Source organism: Danio rerio, chromosome 11 (assembly GCF_052040795.2).
Source record: "Danio rerio strain M-AB ecotype USA chromosome 11, GRCz13ab, whole genome shotgun sequence".
Classification (NCBI taxonomy): domain Eukaryota; kingdom Metazoa; phylum Chordata; class Actinopteri; order Cypriniformes; family Danionidae; genus Danio; species Danio rerio.
In genome coordinates, this window is record NC_141031.1 from 3,456,069 (window position 1) to 3,477,500 (window position 21,432).

Genomic DNA, 21,432 nt, shown 5'->3' on the forward strand with positions numbered 1-21,432 from the left:
TTGTTCTGGTGCACTTACTTCTGGCTTAGCGTAATGAATTGAATCGGATTAGACCATTAGCATTTTGTTAAAAAAAATAAATAAATAAAAAAGCCATTTCATGTCTCAATTACACAGCGCGCGAGAATCAGCTTCAATATTGCTGAAACGAAACAGAGCCACGAAGCACAAGAGTTGTTGACCATTTTTGAATCTATGCAGCCGATTTCGTCTTTCGGTGTGCTCACTTTTGGGTTAGCTTCGCATAATGAATTGAATCGGATTAGACCGTTAGCATTTTAGGCAGAATGAAATTACACAGTGTACAAGAATCAGCTTTTTTTTACTCTAAAATCTTAACATGTTGCTAAAATCAAACAGAACCACGAAGGACAACAATTGTTGATCATTTCTGAATCCTTTCAGCCGATTTCTTCTTCTAGTGTGCTCACTTTTGGCTTAGCTTAGCATAATGGATTGAATCGGATTAGACCGTTAGCATTTCAGACAAAATAAAATTACACAGCGCACGAGAATCAGCTCTTTTTACTCTAAAAAGTCCTAACATGTTGCTGAAATCAAACAGAACCATGAAGAACAACAATTGTTGACCATTTTGGAATTCATTCATCTGATTTTTTCTTCTGGTGTGCTCACTTTTGACTTAGCTTAGCATATCGAATTGAATCGGATTAGACCGTTAGCAATTCAGGCAGAATAAAATTACACAGCGTAAGAAAATCAGCTTTTTACTCTAAACACTTACCATGTTGCTGAAATCAAACAGAACCACAAAGAACAACACCACTGTTAAAACACTGCTCTGTTTTAATCCATGAATATATTTACACTAGTTCTGTCTTGGCAGAATATTAGCATACTGTCTTATATCGGACAATACAAGCTTAACTGAGATTTAATTACAAACAAACCCAAATATACAATTTAACAAAACACACGACCTGAAAACAACAATCCTACCCCACACACATCTTTCTGTCTGAATGAGCCTTTAGTGACCGGCATATTGACTCTCTGCCTGGTTTTCCTCCACTGTGAACAGATCTGGGCTCAGTTGTTTGCTGTGCTGAAGGTCTTCTTCTTCTGGTCAGAGGTAAAGAGATATTACAGTTCATCTCCTGTCTCGTTTACAGATTTAATGGAAAGTGAAGTGGTGGGTTTTTTCCATCACGGCTGGTTCATCTTCGCAGCTTCAGCTTTAATGAGAGAAATCAACTCCTGATTGATCAGAAACACAAAGCGTAGACCTGCAATCTGGAGAAAACGAACACAGGTCAGCACAGCCTTCTAGAAAATCACTACTGACTGTTCTGACCATGCAAAAGCAATCATAGATTTTTTTTTAAATTATTTTAGAGACCTTCTGATGTAATGCTATCACTTTTTTGCTTAAAGGAAAACTCCACTTTTTAGTTTTTAAAACTCATTTTAGGAAAAACAGGGAAATCATCAAAACTTTTTTTTTTAAATGAAATGCAAACGGTCTAAGAGGATTCAATCCATTCAGCTGATATCTTGTCGTGGCGAGGCCACTGTTAGCTTAGCTTAGCTTAGCATAATGAATGGAATCGGATTAGACCGTTAGCATTTTGTAAAAAAAAAAAAAAAAGAAAAAAAAAAAGGTTTGATAATATTCCTATTTAAAGCTTAACTCTTCTGTAGCTACAATGTGTAATAAAACTAATGGAAAATTAAAAGTTGCTATTTACAAGGGCAATATTGCTAGCCACTCTGGCGTAATGCCATATTCACATATAGGGCTTCAGCATCAACGATTGACAGACAGCATTTCTGAAGTTGGGGCTGACGTGATAGTTATAGCAGCATCAACCAATGAAATTAGCCCGCAATCGGCTACTGTCTGAGTTGGGTTACTTGATCTGATTGGCTGACGCTTCTGTTGGCACTTGAAAAGCTGAGAAATTCCCAACTTCTGCAGCAAGCAATGCTGCTGAAGCGGCGCCGATGAGATCCACAATTCAATTTAGCAATGCTTGACTTCAACCATTTAAAGTCAATGTGAAGCATTGACGCTGATGCCCCGTGTGATTGGGGCGTAATAATCAAGAAACTCCACTGCTGTACTATGCTAATCACTAAGCGCTGCGTAATTAATCTTGATAAAAAAATGTTTTTCAAAATGGAATTTTGGGTAACTACATTTTCTAAAGGCTGATTTATACTTCTGCGTCAAGTACACGCTCCAGCGCAGCCTGTGCGTAGTGGTATAGCCCTCGCCATGGCTGACGCCGACATTGACACGCACCTCTTAAAAAAATTTAACTACACATCGCAACGACGCGTAGCACAAGCTCTGTGATTGGTTGGCTTGTTAGTACTGACGAGTGTGGGCGGGACCAAGAGCCGTGCGAACCCGTTGGATTCTGTGTTTACAAGTGTCAAGTCCTGTGAAGGAGCTCCAGATGGAAAGTCTTGTTTTGTGTTTACCTTATGATTAATGTTGTTGCACATCTGCTAGTTCCCGTCTCAAATTGAGCGAGTTGAACTACTTCTACATTAAGGTAGCATTCAGAAAAAACAAAACACCAGCTAAGAAACTAGACACAGAGGAACATAAACACCTGCTGCCAGCTAGCGCTTCAGAAGTGTTATTGCAGAGCAAGAGAAACAGCGCGCAGAAGTATAGATGCACGGCTATGCGCAAGGCATGCACCGTTGGTCTTGATCAGGGGTGTCAAACTCAATTCCTGGAGGGCCGAAGCCCTGCACAGTTTAGTTCCAACCCTGCTCCAACACACTTACCTGTAGGTTTCAAACAAGCCTGAAGGACTCAATTAGTTTGATCAGGTGTGTTTAATTAGGGTTGGCACTAAACTGTGCAGAGCTTTTCTTTTCCTTTTCCTTTTGGAACTGAGTTTGACACCTGTGGTCTTGATGATCACTTGATGCAGAAGTATAAACCAGTCTTTAGTCTAAATGCAGCAAAACATAATTTTTTTCTAAGCTATATTTTGTAAATATTGATCCAGTGAGTGATGTATACTTACTTCCATCACAGAGTTGTTATTGAGTTTCCACTTGTTTCCAGATAAAACTGGTCGTCCATCGATATAAATAGGCCTCCGGCCTTCATTGGCAATGAAGAAATCTCCATTATTTTTCAGTTTAATGATTCCTGGAGTCCAAAAACAAACAATTTAATCCACTTGAAAAGGCCATTAAAAAGTCCGGTTGGGAGAACATCAGATGTGAATCAGAGCATTAAGTGACAGTCTGCTGTCAGTGTCAATGTTAATCTAACAACCAAAGTAACAGAAATATCGCTCATTGGGGACTGAATCACATTAAGAGCCGTAAAAAGAGCATTATAATCTTTCATTAATGAGAATAAAAAATTTTGCACACTATAAAGAATGAATTTATTTATAGAATAGACTGAGAACCATACTCTTGTTCTTTTATGAGATTTCTTTAAAGATAAAGACAACAGCTAAATCTGTAAATATAAAAGAGGAGAGGAAAAGGGGTTGTAAATGAAGCACTTTACACTGTCCGACCTTGTTTTCTGGAGATCTTCCATGCCGGTCCTTCCAAAGACAGATCGACATCTATCTGCTTGTCTTTAGTAGCACGGCCAAGTGTGATCTGAAACACGCCAAAGTGTTTATTGAAACCACATGTACACCGCATTACATTAACTAATTAACTCAAGTCAAGTCAAAGTTTATTTATAAAGCGTTTTGTTTAAAACAACAAGTGCTTACCAAAGTGTTGTACACATACACCATTTAACACAACAGACACATGACTCTCATATGGTATTAAAAGACAAAGAGTAAAAATGGGTTTTAAGACCAGATTTAAAAACAGAAAGGGTTGCGGCCTGCCTAACACGGAGAGGCAAACTATTCCAAAGTTTGGGGGCCAGCACTGCAAAGGAACGGTCCCCCCCTGGTTTTTAACCTTGCACATGGAACAGCCAAAAGTCCATTTAGGCATTTAAACACCAAAACTAAGATCTTACATAGAGGGCATTACAAAAATCTAGCCGAGTCGAGATAAAAATATGTATAACCCTTTCAAAGTCGTTAAAAGACAAAAAAGACTTTAATTTAGATAATTTTCTCAACTGGAAAAAAACGAGCTTTAATTACCGAATTAATCTGTTTATCCAGTTTGAAGTCACTATCCATGATAACACCCAGGTTTTTTACATTAGGTTTCACAAAAGGATTTAACACACCAAGATCCAGACAATCCTGAGTTGCCCACTTCTGTCTTTTCTTCATTGCACATTAAAAAGTATTTTGGCAAAATTTGTGCCAACCAAGATTTAATGTCTTTAAGACAGTCCAACAATGGTGTTATGGACCCAGTATCTTTCCATTTTAAGGACAAATAAAGCTGTGTGTCATCTGCATAAAGATGAAATGAAATGCCATACTTTCTACAAATAGACCCTAACGGAAGCAGATATAAGCTAAACAGAATAGGTCTAAGAATGGAACCTTGAGGTACTCCACACTTGATTTGACTTGACTAATTATCTAGACAATATGAACACAACAAATACTATCCCTTCACAAAAAGTAGATAGTGAGATTTTCCTCACAATATAGCAGAGGTCATTAGAGATAAAGTACACAAATAAAATAAATAAATAATTAATAATAAATAAATAAAAAAATAATAATAATAATTGCTGAAACATGACTAAAATCTGTAAATTTGTGTATACTTTTACAGCAAAACAACACAAAGAAATGCTGCACAAATTGAGGTAGATTTTGCAAAAATTATCTTCCAAATCAGTAAATTTAGACCACAATAATCAAATATTTTGATGAATGGGAGATATATTTTTAAAAGACAAACAAAATCCCTGATATTCAGTGTCTTGGACAAAAAATGTATAAAACTCCTTGACTTTAATGTCTGGAATAGACCCTCTAAAATTCCATGATATTCCAGCAATCCCATTCCTACACCATTCCTGTGTTAATTGAGGCACGAGTTCACTGACCTCTCTGGATCTCATCAGATATCGGACCATTCGTCCACGCAAAGCTGCCAGCGTCTGATTATCAAAGTCCGGTGAGTTCATGCCTGAAATAATGACATCACACCATCACTGAAACAATCACACTCATCGCCTAGACTGCAGCTCTGCACAAGACGTTTGGCCAGAGGAGAAATGGTCGATCCCAACTGAGCCTGGTTTCTCTCAAGGTTTTTTTCCGTCAATTGGTGAAGCTTGTTCCTCGCCACTGGCTTGCTTGGTTTGTGAAGCTGCACATCGATAGTTTTGCTCTTCAGTGTTTGGACTTTCAGCAGTAAAAATTAAACCAGACGGAACTGAACTAAACTAAACTTCAACACTGAAAACTGGACTGACACGGTTTCATTTCACTAGAACTTCTATGTTATGCTGCTTGACACAATCTACATTGTAAAAGCGCTATAGAAAAAAAGGTGAATTGATTTTCATATCCATGATAAATAAAATATTCAAATATAATACACTGGAGCAAACATCTGACCTGTGATACTGTCCACTAACACCTGCCAGCGAGGAAGCTCCTGCTCCAGCTGTCTGATCTCACGCTTCTGGTGTCGGTCTGCGATCATCAGCTCTGCAGGAAACACAAAACATACTTCACCATGTGTGTTGTAATATTTAAAAATGAACAGCAGGATGGATGAAATAACTCACCGTGCTCTAAGACTTCATCTCTGCTGTCCCTGATAAACAAGAAAAAACACCAGATCAGAGACACAATAATAAAAAAAGCTGCAGGGGAGTGTTTGGGACACAAATACAGCAGAATACCAAGTGCTGTATGGATTGTGTATTTGTTCAGGCCACAATACAATTGCAAAATTTGCAAGCATTTATCTCTGAATAAAATTATAGTACAACTTGTAGGCATTTTTCTCTCTCTCTCTACAATGCCATTCATCCCGGTACAACTTAAAGGTGATGTATGTACACTTTTAAAGCATTTAAATACCATATATTTGCTGATATTTAGGAAAACATGCTAAATTAACATTCATTCATTTATTTATTTTCTTGTCAGCTTAGTCCCTTTAACAATCAGGGTCGCCACAGCGGAATGAACCGCCAACTTATCCAGCAAGTTTTTACACAGCAGATGCTCTTTCAGCCGCAACCCATCTCTGGGAAACATCCACTTACACTCATACACTACGGACAATTTAGCCTACCCAATTCACCTGTACTGCATGGACTGTGGGGGAAACCGGAGCACCCGGAGGAAACCCACGCGAACGCAGGGAGAACATGCAAACTCCACACAGAAACGCCAACTGAGCCGAGGCGAGAACCAGCGACCTTCTTGATGTGAGGCGAACGTGCTACCCACTGTGCCACTGCGTCGCTTAAATTAACATATTGATCTAAAAAACAATGATAAAGTCAGATATTCTCCTTTGAAGATGTGTGGTCTGTGTTTTGTCCTCTGTAACCAGACAATTTACCCAATAATAGTTTACCACATTGGGTTGCCTTGGTGGAAAATCACAGCATATTTAAATTCAAACATAAAGGCTGCGTCAGCTGTGTCACCTGCTATTATTTGACCCGATAGCACATTATAGAAATGAAAATTCTGTCGACTTACTTGAGTTTGGCATCATCAACCACCTGCTCCGCATCAGAAAAGTTGAGCACCTGCTCTCCTTTAGGCAGGGGCTGAACTGTAAACCAAGCAAACCAGATGTGTAAGTGGCAGTGAAGCAGAAACGTCAGCCCCTAGTTAGTACTCAATGCAATTAAGCAATATCGGCATTAGATTCAGCTGAAAGTTCTTTTGCTGAAATTACAAAAAATATCCTATGAGTGCATCCCTACAGACAAAAGTAAGAGATGACGGCAATCTCACCGCTCTGATCCTCCAGTAAATAGTACTGCTTCAGGAGCTGCCAGTGCACCAGCAGGTTCTTAGCAGTGCGTGATGGGTAAAACACATTTGGGTGCTTGTTCAGCAAATCCTGAAAGACGTCCAGCTTCGGCTGACTGTTCTGCTCACAAACAGAAAGAGAGGATCAAATCGAAATGAATAACATCAAGAAAGCGCTTATTGTCATATATTTGCTTTCATTAACGCTGGTCTGCTTTCTGAACGAGAGTCTCACTGAGGTGATCTTGGCGAGCAGGGCTTCTTCCGCCTGACTGAAAAGAGCTTTACTCTGAATGGCTGCGATGGCCTCTGGATGGAGCTGTCTCATGGCCTGCCACGCGAGCCTGAGTAACACACAAAACATGGTAACACTTTACAATGAGGTAGTATTAATTAATGCATTTTCTAACATGAACAAACAATAAACAAAATATTACAGTATTTGTTCTGGTTAGCTAATAGTATATTAGTTCATGTTAACTCACGGTGCATTAACTTAACGGTCATGACACCCCGCACTTTCGGTTCAGGTCTATCTCAGAATTTTTTCAAAAGATGCATCATAATGGGGGTGGAGCTCCATGAAAAAAGGGCAGGAGTGGGCGTGGCCAGCAGGGGAGAAGGAGGGGAGCGAACAACTGCTGTCAGTTAGCTCACAAGATGAGACACAAACCGTGAGGAGACGCGTGGTTTTATAGTTTACAGAGTTAAAATGGAAATATATAAACAGTAATTTAATGTCCTGCTATGTTTGTTATTTGTAATTTCATATATAACCACAATTTATATTATTATAAAGATAAGCGTGTTCATATAAACACTATAAATGAGGATTCTCCTTCGATCCCCGGGTCTGAATGCAGACTCAGTGCAGCAGGTCTTTTGCCCTGTCTATGTTAACCATTAGCCCTGCTGGTCATCAAGAGGATTTAGGCGAACAGCAGCACGGCGATGTGTCTAAATGTGAACGAACTCCTGATAAAAGACAACGTCCACCATTCTCCAATTCTCGTACTGCTCTCCCGACAAAAATGCTTGCTGCACACAAACAGCTTTGCTGCATCGGCCCAGACAGGATTGCGGGGAAAAACATGCAACAAACCCCGCGGATCATGAAAGCAAGCACATACGACCCTTCATGAACAGCTAAATACTGCGTGCTGTGATTCCATGGACGCTGTCCACAGCTTGGCACTGGCAGGCCTGCCTTACCTTCGGAAAGCACGTGCAGTCATGAATAATTAAGAAGCCGGCTCTTCTCATAGGATAAGAAAACTCCGCGATGAATAGTAATGAGAAACCGACGCGTCAATCTTGCACTTGCAGTTCTGCGCTACGTCTACGATTTTGATCCACCCAAAAACAATTTTAAACCCGGAAGCTGAAGTGAGCTGACAAAATTTTCCAGTTTTTCCCACAATTAAAGCTGACAGCTGCTAATATTGTCTTAACTGATACTCAACACACACACATCTGTTCAAATCTCAAAAAAGTACTTGAGGGTTTTGTGAACCTTTAACTAATGATAACAAGCAAGACGTCAGATGTTAATAAAACATTAGTAAATGTTGAATGATGATTAATAAATGCTGTACAAGTATTGTTCATTCTTAGCTCATGTTAGAAATACATTCACTAATGAAACCTTATTTTAAAGTGTGACCCAAAACACTTAAAACACACCAAAACACACTCCATTGAAATAGAAACTTCTGTCATTATTTACTGACCTATACAGTAATTCCACACTCTTTCAGAGAAGAGAGTTTATTTAGCTTAGCAGCATAACCAATACAGTATTTCAGCTTAAGAGGATACATTTTTCACTGTCAATACTTTTACTCTAGTTATAGATAACAGAAAGTAACAAAACACAACATAAAAAATTAAACAAAGTAAATAATAACAATAAAATAATAATGTAAACAATATTAATAACAAATTTTTACACTGTTCGGAGGGATGGTCAGATATACACAGAGTTAAACTCTGTATTAAATAATATTAAATCATTGTTCTTAGTCTGAAGAGGAGACTGTGAGAGAAAGCATACTGGTTGTTAAATTAGAAAATGCGTACCTTGCATATTAAAAACAAGTTGCATTATTTTATGATTCTACAAAATCTGAACAGAGTAATCTTATATATTCAGTCCATTTGTTCCAGATATTTCTGAATACATTCATTTGAAAGCAAAGGGAAAATCTAATTTTTTCCATAACATAAATGCTGTATACAATTTTCAACCACTCTTGGATTGTATTTGTTTCATGAAGTAACGAATGCCTTGTGTATTTTGTGCTTTTTAATGAGTATTTGTGCAGTTTTATCCTCCGAAACATGTTGCTATTTACAGAATAATATTAAGCAAAACAAACACATTGGTACCAAATAAAGAAAGCATTTGTAAAATGTATTTCTCATTGATGCATTAAGTTTCACTTTAATTTATATGGAATTTATAATGTTATAAGTTGAATTATTGTGAATGTCACAGTACATTATAGCTGCCATTTATTTTTGCTATGAATATTGTTTAATTTAGTTAAATTTATATTGTTTTTAGTCATATCCTAACAAACCAGAACTAAAAGACATTATTTTTAGTTTTAGCTATTTAAGATACTTTCTATATAAATTCATAAAATGTAATCTTCACACCAATGTGATGCATTATTTCTAAATAAAAAAGGAATTGTTTAAATGTTTAATACATAAAACATGCAGATAGTTAAAAAAAAGCTCAATACAGCAAAAACAGACTATAATTTATACAAACCTAAAAAATAGCTCAATTAGCAATAATTAAAATGAACAGTTATCATTAAAACAAAAGGTACAAATCTGCTCTCAGTTCTGTTCTGTAACCATTCTGTAGTATTTGTGAAAAATAACTAAATTAAATATCTATTAGACATTTATATTGTATAAAAATTTCATTTTTTTCATAAGGTATAAATAAACTGACTAAATATTAACTACATTATCTAAATTACATTATATAAATGATCTATTATATTAAAAGGATGAAGTAAGGCTAAGAGCCATATACTTTGTTAAAACATGGATATAAATTAAACCCAAAATACACTTTGTTGTCTTATGTGCATGTTAGCATCAGTATTGTTAAAATAACATGTCTCTTCCAACACTAATTGGTTGCAATAACTACAGAAAAAGAGCCAAATATTGTCATTCTTGAATTTTTGTTGTTTGTATTTTTTGTAATCAATGTGTTATTGGGATTTGGAAAGACTTGTGGGCAATAACAACAATAATTCAAATCATTTTTAACCCATGATGAACTATTACTGTAATATGTTAATCAGGACCTACAACTCAACAAGAATGATGACATGAGTGAAAGACTTACTTTGATATGACAGGATCGTACAGCAGAGCGTACCATCGCTCCTGGATCTCCCGCAGCGTAAAGCGACAGCTGAACTTCACCCCCAGATGAACTGATGTCAGATCTGTGGTCTGAACATAAAGGACATGCACTTGAGTTGAGTTCACTCCTCCACAGCTGATCTTTTAGAAACAGCACCAGAGATCTGACCTGTAAGACAGCATTGATGAGCAGCAGGTCATCGGTGGGCTTCCAGCGGCCCAGGTCTTTGGTGATCTGCAGCGGCTGCTTGTTCTTTTTCATGCGTTTAGTCATCGATGAAGGAGCGATCACCATGGTAAGAGGCGGCGTCAGAGAGCTAGCAGACTTCAAACCCTGGGGTTCAGAAAGATGATATTCATATTGTAATTAGTGATGGGCGAAGATTAATCACATCTAAAATAAAAGTTTGTTTTGATATAATACAGCGTTTCCACTGGGATTTTGTCCAGCTGTGGCGGCAGGCCTTTTACACAGACCTTGCAACTACCTATGGCATTATTTCAATGATAAATGTCATGAGCTCAGTATTACAAGTTGAGAGCGCATTCATGTAATACGAGCATGAAAATCTCTTTGCTTTCGCACCGATTTCTTCTGTTCGTACACAAAACTTCTTGCACACACGCAAATATACACTGCTTAAGTGCTGATTTTCTTGTGTGCTCTCAAATAAACGCTGCTGAAGTGCGATTTAATGGGTTTGTGTAGCGAGTATGTCTCCAACAAATGCCTTCAAGCGAATGCTTCTGACAGTAATCGTCCTTTTGAATCTAACATAACCTTTGGTTTCTTTGTTTTATTGCTGAGCTACAAAAAAGCCAACTGAAACTGAATGTTTCAATAAAATGTTGTAAATGAAGACTTTTAAGAGGAGATGGATAGAGGACAATGCACAAGTCATCTGCAAACAGCTCAACTAATGTATTCTGCATTGAACTCCATTGTGTTATGAATGGAACTGCTAATGTTATACTGTAATAAGTTCATTATAAAATGTTAAAAATAAAACTGCGTTAGGTAATAGGATTTAAAGCTAAGTTTTCTAGTTTTATATATATATATATATATATATATATATATACAGTTGAAGTCAGAATTATTAGCCCCCCTGTATTATTAGCGCCCCTGTTTATTTTTTCCCCAATTTCTGTTTAATGGAAGGAAGATTGTTTCAGCACATTTCTAAGCATAATAGTTTTAAAAACCTATTTCTAATAACTGATTTATTTTATCTTTGTCATGATGACAGTAAATAATATTTTACTTAATATATTTCAAGATACTTCTATACAGCTTAAAGTGACATTTAAAGGCTTAACTAGGTTAATTAGGTAAACTAGGCAGGTTAGGGTAATTAGGCAAGCTATTGTATAACGAAGGTTTGTTCTGTAGACTATCGAAAAAAAAATAGCTTAAAGAGGCTAATAATTTTGTCCCAAAAATGGCTTTAAAAAAAATTTAAAACGGCTTTTATTCTTGCTGAAATAAAACAAATAGGACTTTCTCCAGAAGAAAAAATATTATCAGACATACTGTGAAAATTTCCTTGCTCTGTTAAACATCATTTGGGAAATATTTAAAAAAGGAAAAAAAAATCAAAAGGGGGCTAATAATTCTGACTTCAACTGTATATATATATATATATATATATATATATATATATATATATATATATTACAGAATAAATAAGGAAATTCCTCTTTGGTATATTTGATTTGGTATATATTTGGCCCACAGCCCTCAATAAAGTTTGGTTTTTGCCCTCTATAGAAAAAAGTTTGGGCACCCCTGGTTAAAATGAAAATTTTCTTTCATGCCAAAAATTACTCTAATATTAAAGATCAAGATTCATGAATACATTTTGTAAACTTTCGTAAATAAATATACCAAAACTTGATTAGTTTGAAATATTTGTTTAGTAATATGCACAGCAAAAAACTTCATCGGGCCATTTTCTCAGCATTTTGATTTTGAGCATTTAGATTATAAATAAAACAAATCAGACGTTCTCCAGAAAAGTGTTATAGGAAATACTGTGAAAAATGACTTGCTCATTCAGGAAATATTTGAAAACGAACAAAAATTCACAGGAGGGCGAATGAGCCCCCACATCCCCCGCTCGTTCTACACCTGCACTGTGGAGAGCATCCTGTCTGGCTGTATCACCACCTGGTATGGAAATAGCACCATCAGCAATCGCAAAGGCCTACATAGGATTGTTCGAACTGCTGGACGCGTAGAAGGAGGTGAGCTTCCCTCCCTCCAGGACATCTACACCAGGCGGTGCATGAGGAAAGCCAAGAGAATTATCAGTGACTCCAATCCATACTTGAAACAACACTGCCTACAACTATGTGGACACCTTTTCATTGTAAATATCACTGACAATCCTACATTGTCCTTTTTTTGCATGGGGGGGGGGGGGGGGGGGGGGGGGGGCGGGGAGTATGCTGTTGTATTTTGCACTGTCTGTATTTGCACTGTCATTGTATTAGCAACCTCTGTATTTAGTACTGTCTGGAGCCAGCACCTAAGCTTTTCACTCATCATAGCACACATGCTGCTGATGATGTGACAATAAAAGTGATTTGATCATTTTGACTTTATCTATATAGTGTAATACATTTTTTATAAGTAAAGTCAGTATCTAAAAAAGCCAATTTACTTCAAAAAATCACTGCATCACTTAATTGAACATTAACTTCAAGTACCTTTTTCTTGTCGCTGGACATGAGGTCACTCCCAGGGCATCTGATTGGCTCAATAACTGGCTGGCCTTTGACCCGAGTGGTAGATTTTGCGAGGCTACTTTCAACCAGTTCATCATCAAACTTCTTTCTCTTTATTGATCTAAAAAAAGCAACAGTGAGACCCCTCAGTTTTACAATGAAGTGTAGAGCACACAGTGAAGCAGATGATGGATCTTCACCTAGAGGAGCTCCGGCGTTTGGGGATCAGCCCTGCTCCGCTGAAGGCCTGAGCAGCACTTCTCTTCACAGCGGCCGACTGCTCGTCCTCTGACCTGCTCTGTGAAACCATCGGCCCGACTGACGATCCTGCACCCACAGCAGACGGAACAACCGCCTTTACATCTGCAACACAATAAGATATAGATCATTTATGTATTTATTAGCAGGTTTATTTAACAAAGACAATGCAGAATAACATTGCAGTTTCAGCAGTCAAGCCAAAAGATATTATGCGACTTTACACTCAGGTTAGGCTTTTTATACACTAAAACAGTACATATGTATATAAAAGTACATCATCAATACAAAATGACTATACAAAAAAAGGGAACTTCAGGACCATAAGTGTTCGCAAAACTGATTTAGGTTGAACCCATTCTTCAACTCTTTGAAATATGTTTAAACCTTTTTAGTTTATTTTACTTTTACAGCTGGTTTCAGAGCACAAAAATTCATTAGTTTGGTGTAGGGCCTCAGTCAAATAGTTCATTTTCTATTTTATTGTAACTAATTGGCGCTCTCTTTGACAAATCAAGAGTTTCATTTCACTTATACACTGATGATACCCAGCTATAATATGCATGTGTATATATGTGTGTGTGAATACTGATAAAACCATTAGAAAGATCACAGAAAATTTATTTTTTTTGGTTGAAAAGTTTAGTTAACCTACAAAATAGCTGTTGTTATACCACATAAAAATGTTTATAACTGCAAATATTGTTTAGTGGCAACGCAACCATAATAATAATAAGAATAATAACAAAGCAATAAATCGATAGCTTTGTATCTGTATGAACGGCCAATTGTTTCAAGCGTCTTATAATAATATATTTAAGACATATAGGTGTTGTTGATGTTATCTTAACGTTACCTTTCTCCATGATCTCCAGATCAGCGGTTTAACAGTCAGAATGCAGATGAATCATGAATACTGCGGGAAAACACAAACACATAACTACACAATGACAAACGGCAGTGTGATACGTGTGCAGGCTTTAATAATACAATGTTTTGTGTCACTATATTGTCTATTATATGTACACCGTAATAAAAAAATATCTTTATTAGCTCTAACAGAGGCAGTTGTTGTGAAATCCGAACACCATAACAAGACATTTAAGCGGCAAAATCAACAAGTTCAGAGGTATGGCTTACCTTTAGAATGAGTTTCGGTGAGATTAGACTTCGAATAAATTTTAAATTAACAGTTAGCCTAGATACATGACTAATAACAACAAAGCGATGAAGCTAAGCTAACTGAAAGCTTGTGTTGAGTTTGGAGAGTTTCCGGTGTACACCGGAAATGCTCCTGAGCAAAACAAAGCTCAGAGTAAAAGCACTGCCGAACGTCAGTGTGATGTAGTAAATTAGAAATATTTTAGATGATCTTAAACCTTGTTGATTATAGAAACTGGGCTTCTTCGAAATGATCATTCATCTAGAGAAATTGTTTCGCAAAATCATTGAGTTTGTTTCGAAGTGATCAAGACGCAAAATGTTGGCGACATCTGCTGGTCTAAACTTGGACATTCAACGAAGTAGCCTAAATCCAAAATACTTTTTTCTTTGTTCCATAACTATTTGTCAACTTTACAAATAACATAAAGCCGCAAAATGCTATCGTTTCATTTACACATGTTATTTTATTCATATGTACAGTTTTGGGGTGGCGCGGTGGGTAGCGCTGCCGCTTCACAGCAAGAAGGTCGCTGGTTCGAGCCTCAGCAGTTTTGTGTGGCATTTTTGTGTGGAGTGCATCTCTGGATGCTCCGGTTTCCCCCACAAGTTCAAAGACATGCGCAGGTATGCTAAATTGTCCATAGTGTATGTGTGTGAATGAGAGCGCATGAGTGTTTCCCAGTACTAGGTTGCAGCTGAAAGGGCATATTAGGGGTTTGTTGCTCAAAATGTGCAACATTCCGTGTAATCCGGCACGGATTGGTGCCCGGTTAGCTCATGCACTCCCTGAGGTTGAGCGGCCCATGCACGCTAGGCAGGGTGCTACATGGCGCTCTGAGGACCCTCAGGGAAACACGGGAGGCTGGTATACGTGGGACCTGCTCCAGGTTTAAACTAGTTTACTATAGTTTAAAATAGAAAATATGGGGACTGCGTGTCTGTTTGCTGAAATGTTGTGATGTTTTCTTTTGTATTTTAGCAGAGTTATTGATCTAAGAAGACTTATTTTAACTGCGTGCTGTCCTGCGGTCAAGGCCACCGCGATTCAGAACAACATGGTTAAGACCACCATTATTTTTTTTAGAGCATACAAATTATAATAGCTTTTTTTGTTTTCTTTCTATCCATAAGTTTGTCTTTCAGATCGTTGTTTTCAGATGATTTTATGTCAAACAAAAAATCTACTCTTTCTAAACACCTGAATTGTGTTTGTATTTGTCCTAAGCCTCCTGTGAACGTTTTAATTCTTTTAAAAATATTTCCAGAGGGTGGCTTAATGTAGAGAAGACATTTCTTTTACAACATAATAGTTTTCATAACTAATTGTTCAAAACAAAATTTAAGTCTGTGCCAGTGCTGTAGTGATTAGTGCATCGACACATGCATTCCAGTGCTCACGGCGACCCAAGTTTGATTCCCGCCTCGTAGTCCTATGATCTCTCTGCTCCCCTTACTTTCCTGTCAACAATCTCTACTGTCCTGGTAATTAAAGGTAATCATAGGCTGCGTTCGAAACCGCCTACTAATCAGTAGCTACTGCATTCGAATTTAAACATACTCGGCCGTTAGAAAAGTACGTTTTAGAATTCGGACGAACTACATCCGCCATTTTGTCATGGTCACGTGACCCACCTGCGTCAGCTGCTTCGCTTTTCTCCCATTCATGAATTCTCTCGCGGAGCATCATGGTAGCACAGCGTGCATCAGAATCCCACCGGAAGTAGTAAGTCATCCAGGTAGTTCTTGCATACTGATTTTCAAATTCTATACTGATTTTAACGTACTGTATAGTTTGGAAGTATGCGGTTTCGAGCGCAGCCATAGAATTCGAAAATTAGTATGCAAGAGAATTCATAAATGGGAGTGAAGCGACGCAACTGACGCAGGTAGGTCACGTGACCATGACAAAATGGTGGATGTAGTATGTCCGAATTCCATTCATACTAGAACGCACTTCTCTAACGGCCGAGTATGTTTAAATTCAAATGCAGTACCTACTGAGTAGTAGGCGGTTTCGGACGCAACCTTTGATTAGTTGGATCAGCGGTGGTGCGGCACTCCAGGAATCGAGTTTGAGACCTTTGTGTTAAACAATTGCTTTAATCTTGCAATTTTTATCAAGTCGAGGAATAAATCAAACATTTTGCTTCACGATGACGTCAGTTTGACAGCTTAGGCGGAAAGCCATGCCCATCTTAAAGATGAGAGCAAAAACAAAACCCCGCTCCTACTTAACATTCAGTTTCAGTTAGAAATGTCATCATACTGCAATAAAAATCTGCAGCAACTTCTGGTTCCAGTGAAATTCAATGTACATTGTTGCTGAAAACTCAACCATAAAATGAATGCATTATTAATTTTTGACAGCTGATGTTACAAAATATTAAATCCAGATTTCTAAACCCCAAATCACTGTGGATGTTTATTCTAAATAATTCTCAATATGAAGATCTGTAAATACAATAAGTAGAAGTGGTGTTCATGAGGCCAGCAGGGGGCGCTCAACCTGCGGTCTGTGTGGATCTTATTCATTCATTCATTCATTTTCTTGTCGGCTTAGTCCCTTTACTAATCCGGGGTAGTCACAGCGACAACTTATACAGCAAGTTTTTACGCAGCGGATGCCCTTCCAGCCGCAACCCATCTCTCGGAAACATCCACACATACCCACACACACTCATACACTACGGACAATTTAGCCTACCCAATTCACCTGTACCGCATGTCTTTGGACTGTGGGGAAACTGGAGCACCCGGAGGAAACCCACGCGAAGGCAGGGAGAACATGCAGACTCCACACAGAAATGCCAACTAAGCCGAGGTTCAAACCAGCGACCTTCTTGCTGTGAGGCGACAGCACTACCTACTGCGCCACTGCCTCGCCTGTGTGGGTCTTAATGCCCCAGTAAAGTGAATGGGACACTATACTGAGCACCGTCTTTCGGATGAGACATTAAACCGAGATCTTGACTCTCTGTGGTCATAAAAAATCCCATGGCACTTCTCGTAAAGAGTAGGGCTGTAACCCTGGTGTCCTGGCCAAATTCCCTTCATTGGCTCTTACCCATCATGGCCTCCCAATCATGCCCATCCACTGAACTGGCTCTATCACTGTCTCTCCAGTCTACCAATATCTGGTGTGTGGTGAGCGCACTCATGCTGTTGTCCTGTGACTTTGGGTGTTTGGCCATACACAATAAATGTGCTATATAAATACACATTACTTACTACTTAATGGGGTATATGCCGAGCTAGTGTGTTTCCCATACTAATAAACTTCCGGTGACCTGTTATTGAGTTTTTTTTCTATTTTAAACAGTTCTTTTTATAGCATCGACCCAGATAGCAAAAGACACTCGGGCCAGATCCGGCTAGATTCCCGCCTGCCGGAGACTTACCACTCGGCCAGACTCCTTTGAATGTTGATGTTGTAATGTAGTCGAAATACAATCAGTTGAATAGACTTCAGCATTCATTTAGTTGCTCAAGCTTAAAACAAGACTGAAAGCCGTTTACTCGCCGCGTCCGTCAGAATCGGCAGGCTAGCGCAGAAGCTCCATTGAATATACTGGGGTAAAATAAATGCTCATATTCTAAAGACATGGCGGGGGGAAATGTAATTCAATGCAGTGCTTCTTGTACAATCTCAGACCCACTTTATATCGGATATCACCCAGCCAGTGGAGATCGCTGATTTTAAAAGAAAACAGATCTAGGTTAGCCCCTTACAGTCTATGGTTAGCCCAGGTTACTGGCAAATTAAAAGTCCTATTAGCATGCTTCGGCATATACCCTATTACAAGGCTACTATTTCATGCATGTATATCAGAACTGTCAGGACATTTTTTTCAGCACATTTAAAAACCTTCACAACCAAATAACACAAATAAAAGGAGTTCAGAATAAATCTCCCTTTAATTGTCACGGGAAACAAACACTAGGAAAGATGCTTCATTCATTCAGCAACAAATTAAAATAATAATAATAATTAAAAAAAACAGAAATTTAAGCTTAAAATCTCAGCCCAAGGGGAAATATCAAATATAAAAACGAATCAATTGATGGTATCAGATTTCAGCATTCTCATATATTACTCTCAGATAGTAAAAACAGTGCAGGCAGTCTTCACGGCAGGTGTGTGTCCTGATGGAGTCTCCTCTGTCAGTGCTTTGGAGGAGTGTAAATAAGCCATGTGCGGAAACTGCCGAAAGACGACAGCGAACGAGGAGACGCCTGCAAAAGGAAACAAGTCAGCATAATACAGGCAAGTGCACTGCACTCAGTGTAGCATTAGTTATTAACATACTGTAAAACCACTGTCAAATATCCAGTTCTCTGCATTTTGTTAATATGTTACTCATGTTTTCCCCCCATTTATGCTTTTTAATTGCGTTCTGGGACATATCCGAAATCGTTCCCCTATACCCTCATTCCCTATATTAATCCACTTGAAGGAGTGAATTGCTTTTAGTCGAAAAAACGAGGGATTGCATTTTAGTCACGGCGGCTCAGTAGGTAGCACTGCCAGACATGAACATTATTGAGCATGTCTGGGGTAAGATGATGGAGGAGGCATTGAAGATGAATCCAAAGAATCTTGATAAACTCCGGGAGTCCTGCAGGAACGCTTTCTTCGCCATTCCAGATGACTTTATTAATCAGTGATTTGAGTCAGTGCAGAGATGTATGGATGCAGTCCTCCAAGCTCATGATGGAGTCAGACACAATATTCATTCTGTCTCCACTGCAGCAGGACTTTATATTCTATACTGGACATTATTTCTGTTCAGTGAAGAGACTTTTGTCTAAGCAGAGTCAGATCTTACTGTCCAAATTAAATAAATAACAATCAAGAAATGATCATGTTTTATTGGGGTAAAATAAGCGTAATCTAGAAGCCTTTGCTTTTCATATAAGCCACTTCTGATACCAAAGGATCAACTAGAAGTCAAGTTATTATGTGTTGTTCCTTAAGCTTGGATAAGCAACAAGACTTTCGTCAGATATATAATCTTCAAATTGTCAGAAACCCCATGTGATGTCAGGAGTAACTCACAGTTCCACACAATTCATTTATGCTATTAAGTTAACTTAATTTGGTAACACTTACCCCTGGTTTCACAAACAAGGTTTAAGGCTAGTCAAGATTAAATTGCATGTTTGAGCTGTCTTAACTCTAAATAACTTGCGGTGAGATGTCTTTAAATAAGTCAGTGTAATTTTTTTTGTCTCCAGGGCCCGGTTTTTCAAAAGTAATCCACTAGGATTTTGGATAAGGGATTGGATCAAATCTTGAAAATGGGTTTTTCAAAAGAAAAAACAGATTACGTAATCGGATTAGATCACGTAATCCAATCTTGGTTTTGATCCAGATCAAACCTTTAGTTTGGGTTTTTCAGACCTTTTTTGTAGGATCTGGATCACTTTGATCCAAAAAACCAGGATTAAACTGATCCCATCAGAAGGAAGGATTTAGCGTGGATTTCATGTCCAAAATGTAATGAAAACTTAAAAAATGTATTTAATAATACTATTTTTGGATCATGCAGTATCTTACGAGATATACTATTTATTCATAAGTTTTTAATTTTATTTTTTCATCCGTCAGGCTATAGTGAGTATAGGCTTTAACGTATTCAGTCTTTCAGTATAGGCCTACAGCAAAGTAGAAAGAGTTTGGCCTCATAAAATAATCCCCCAAACAGCTGTGAAAACTGACCAAAAACAATCAATTTTATTTTGTCACTAATTGATATATATATATTTATCACAATGGAAAATATTTTTGTGTTTAGAATATTTATTAGTGATGCATGCAATGATTACAGAATAACAAAAAAAATTTGCAAAGAATGGCAATCGCTGATTTTTTTAAATCACTTTCAACAATTGCAAAAAGAGACTGAAAGGGCAGAAGCACAGCTTCGTCTGACAGAGAAACAACTGACTCTAACCAAACTGCAGACAACCAAGGCCAATGACTAGAGATTCGCCTCCTAAAGGCTACGCTCAGACAATCTGGTCTCTCCACATCAGATGAGGAAGTCTGAAATTATTGTGGAGTTTTTGACATAAAGTCTTTTTTTTGATTTACATCTATATTTGAAACTTATTATAAATATCCTCAATGTACAGTGTTGTAGGTCTCAGATGAGTGGACTGCTGAAAGAGGATGGGGTGGGCTTTTTCTTGTTTTTATTATTTATTATTTTAATAATTATTAATTTTTTTTAGTTTTCATTTCAAATAAAAATAAAGTTATATTGGCCCCACGCTGGCTATTCTACTTGTTGCTCTTTACATATCTATAGTTCTACATTGTGATGTCCCATCCTGTTTGAGCACTGGTTATCCAGATTTAGTGATCCTGAAAAGTTCCTATCCGGATCAGATTGATCCAATTCGATGTTGCTTTGAAAAACTGGCTCAAAAAGTAAGCTGGATTACCTGATCACGGATCGCAAAAACAGGATTACTAAATCTGGATCAATTTTATCCGGATTAAACCTTTTGAAAAACTGGGCCCAGGTGCACACCAGTAATATTTTTCTAAGGCCATTTTTATAAATCTGTTTTAAATAGCCTAATTCAAGCAAGGCCTAGTCCTGGCTTAATCTAAGCCCTGTTTGTGAAACTGGGCTTTAAAGTTTTAAAAGTTACCACTTTTAACAAATTTATGTGAATTAAACATAAAAAAATTAAGTTGTTCCAATGAAAAAAAAAAATTTTTTGGAGTGAAAATGAAGAGAAAATGGATGTTTCTTAAAGAAGAGAGCTTGGAAACCCCAACGTGCATCACTTTTAAGAGTTAACATTAATGATGTTCCTGAGTAAGTACAGGTAAAGCACAGAGCCCTTTTAAAATGAGGTTAGACACCCGTGAAGTCACCATACCACCTTAAAGACCCAAACCCAGAAATGATGACCAGTATCGGAATCACTCACTCGTAAACTCTTGCGCTTTACCCTCAGTGGACTCACAGGCACATTGGCGTCTACAAGA

The 21,432-nt window shown here is 37.8% G+C and overlaps 2 protein-coding genes and 1 long non-coding RNA gene across 4 annotated transcripts in view; 1 reads left to right on the forward strand and 2 right to left on the reverse strand.

The window, feature by feature from the left end:
- Positions 1-507: 507 nt before the first annotated feature.
- mcrs1 (microspherule protein 1) lies at positions 508-14,495 on the reverse strand. The gene is given in 15 exon segments (NM_213273.1): positions 508-1,254; positions 3,009-3,136; positions 3,519-3,606; positions 4,985-5,067; positions 5,502-5,594; positions 5,675-5,703; positions 6,606-6,681; positions 6,867-7,005; positions 7,120-7,228; positions 10,258-10,367; positions 10,447-10,611; positions 12,990-13,128; positions 13,208-13,370; positions 14,122-14,181; positions 14,406-14,495. Coding segments are annotated over 14 exon segments (1,419 nt in total). The 5' UTR covers positions 14,132-14,181; positions 14,406-14,495; the 3' UTR covers positions 508-1,167.
- A 47-nt stretch (positions 14,496-14,542) lies between these two features.
- On the forward strand, positions 14,543-18,478 carry LOC147841630 (uncharacterized). The gene is made up of 3 exons (XR_015502253.1): positions 14,543-14,788; positions 14,910-15,889; positions 15,932-18,478. It is a non-coding gene; the product is annotated as an uncharacterized LOC147841630 (long non-coding RNA).
- The window catches only part of acap3b (ArfGAP with coiled-coil, ankyrin repeat and PH domains 3b), a 113,621-nt gene continuing 110,510 nt past the window's right edge, over positions 18,322-21,432 (reverse strand). Inside the window, 2 exon segments of one of the 2 annotated variants that reach the window (NM_001083015.2) lie at positions 18,322-18,662; positions 21,375-21,424. In NM_001083015.2, the coding sequence (NP_001076484.2) occupies positions 18,591-18,662; positions 21,375-21,424 (122 nt within the window). In that variant the 3' untranslated portion in view covers positions 18,322-18,590. 2 annotated transcript variants of the gene reach the window in all.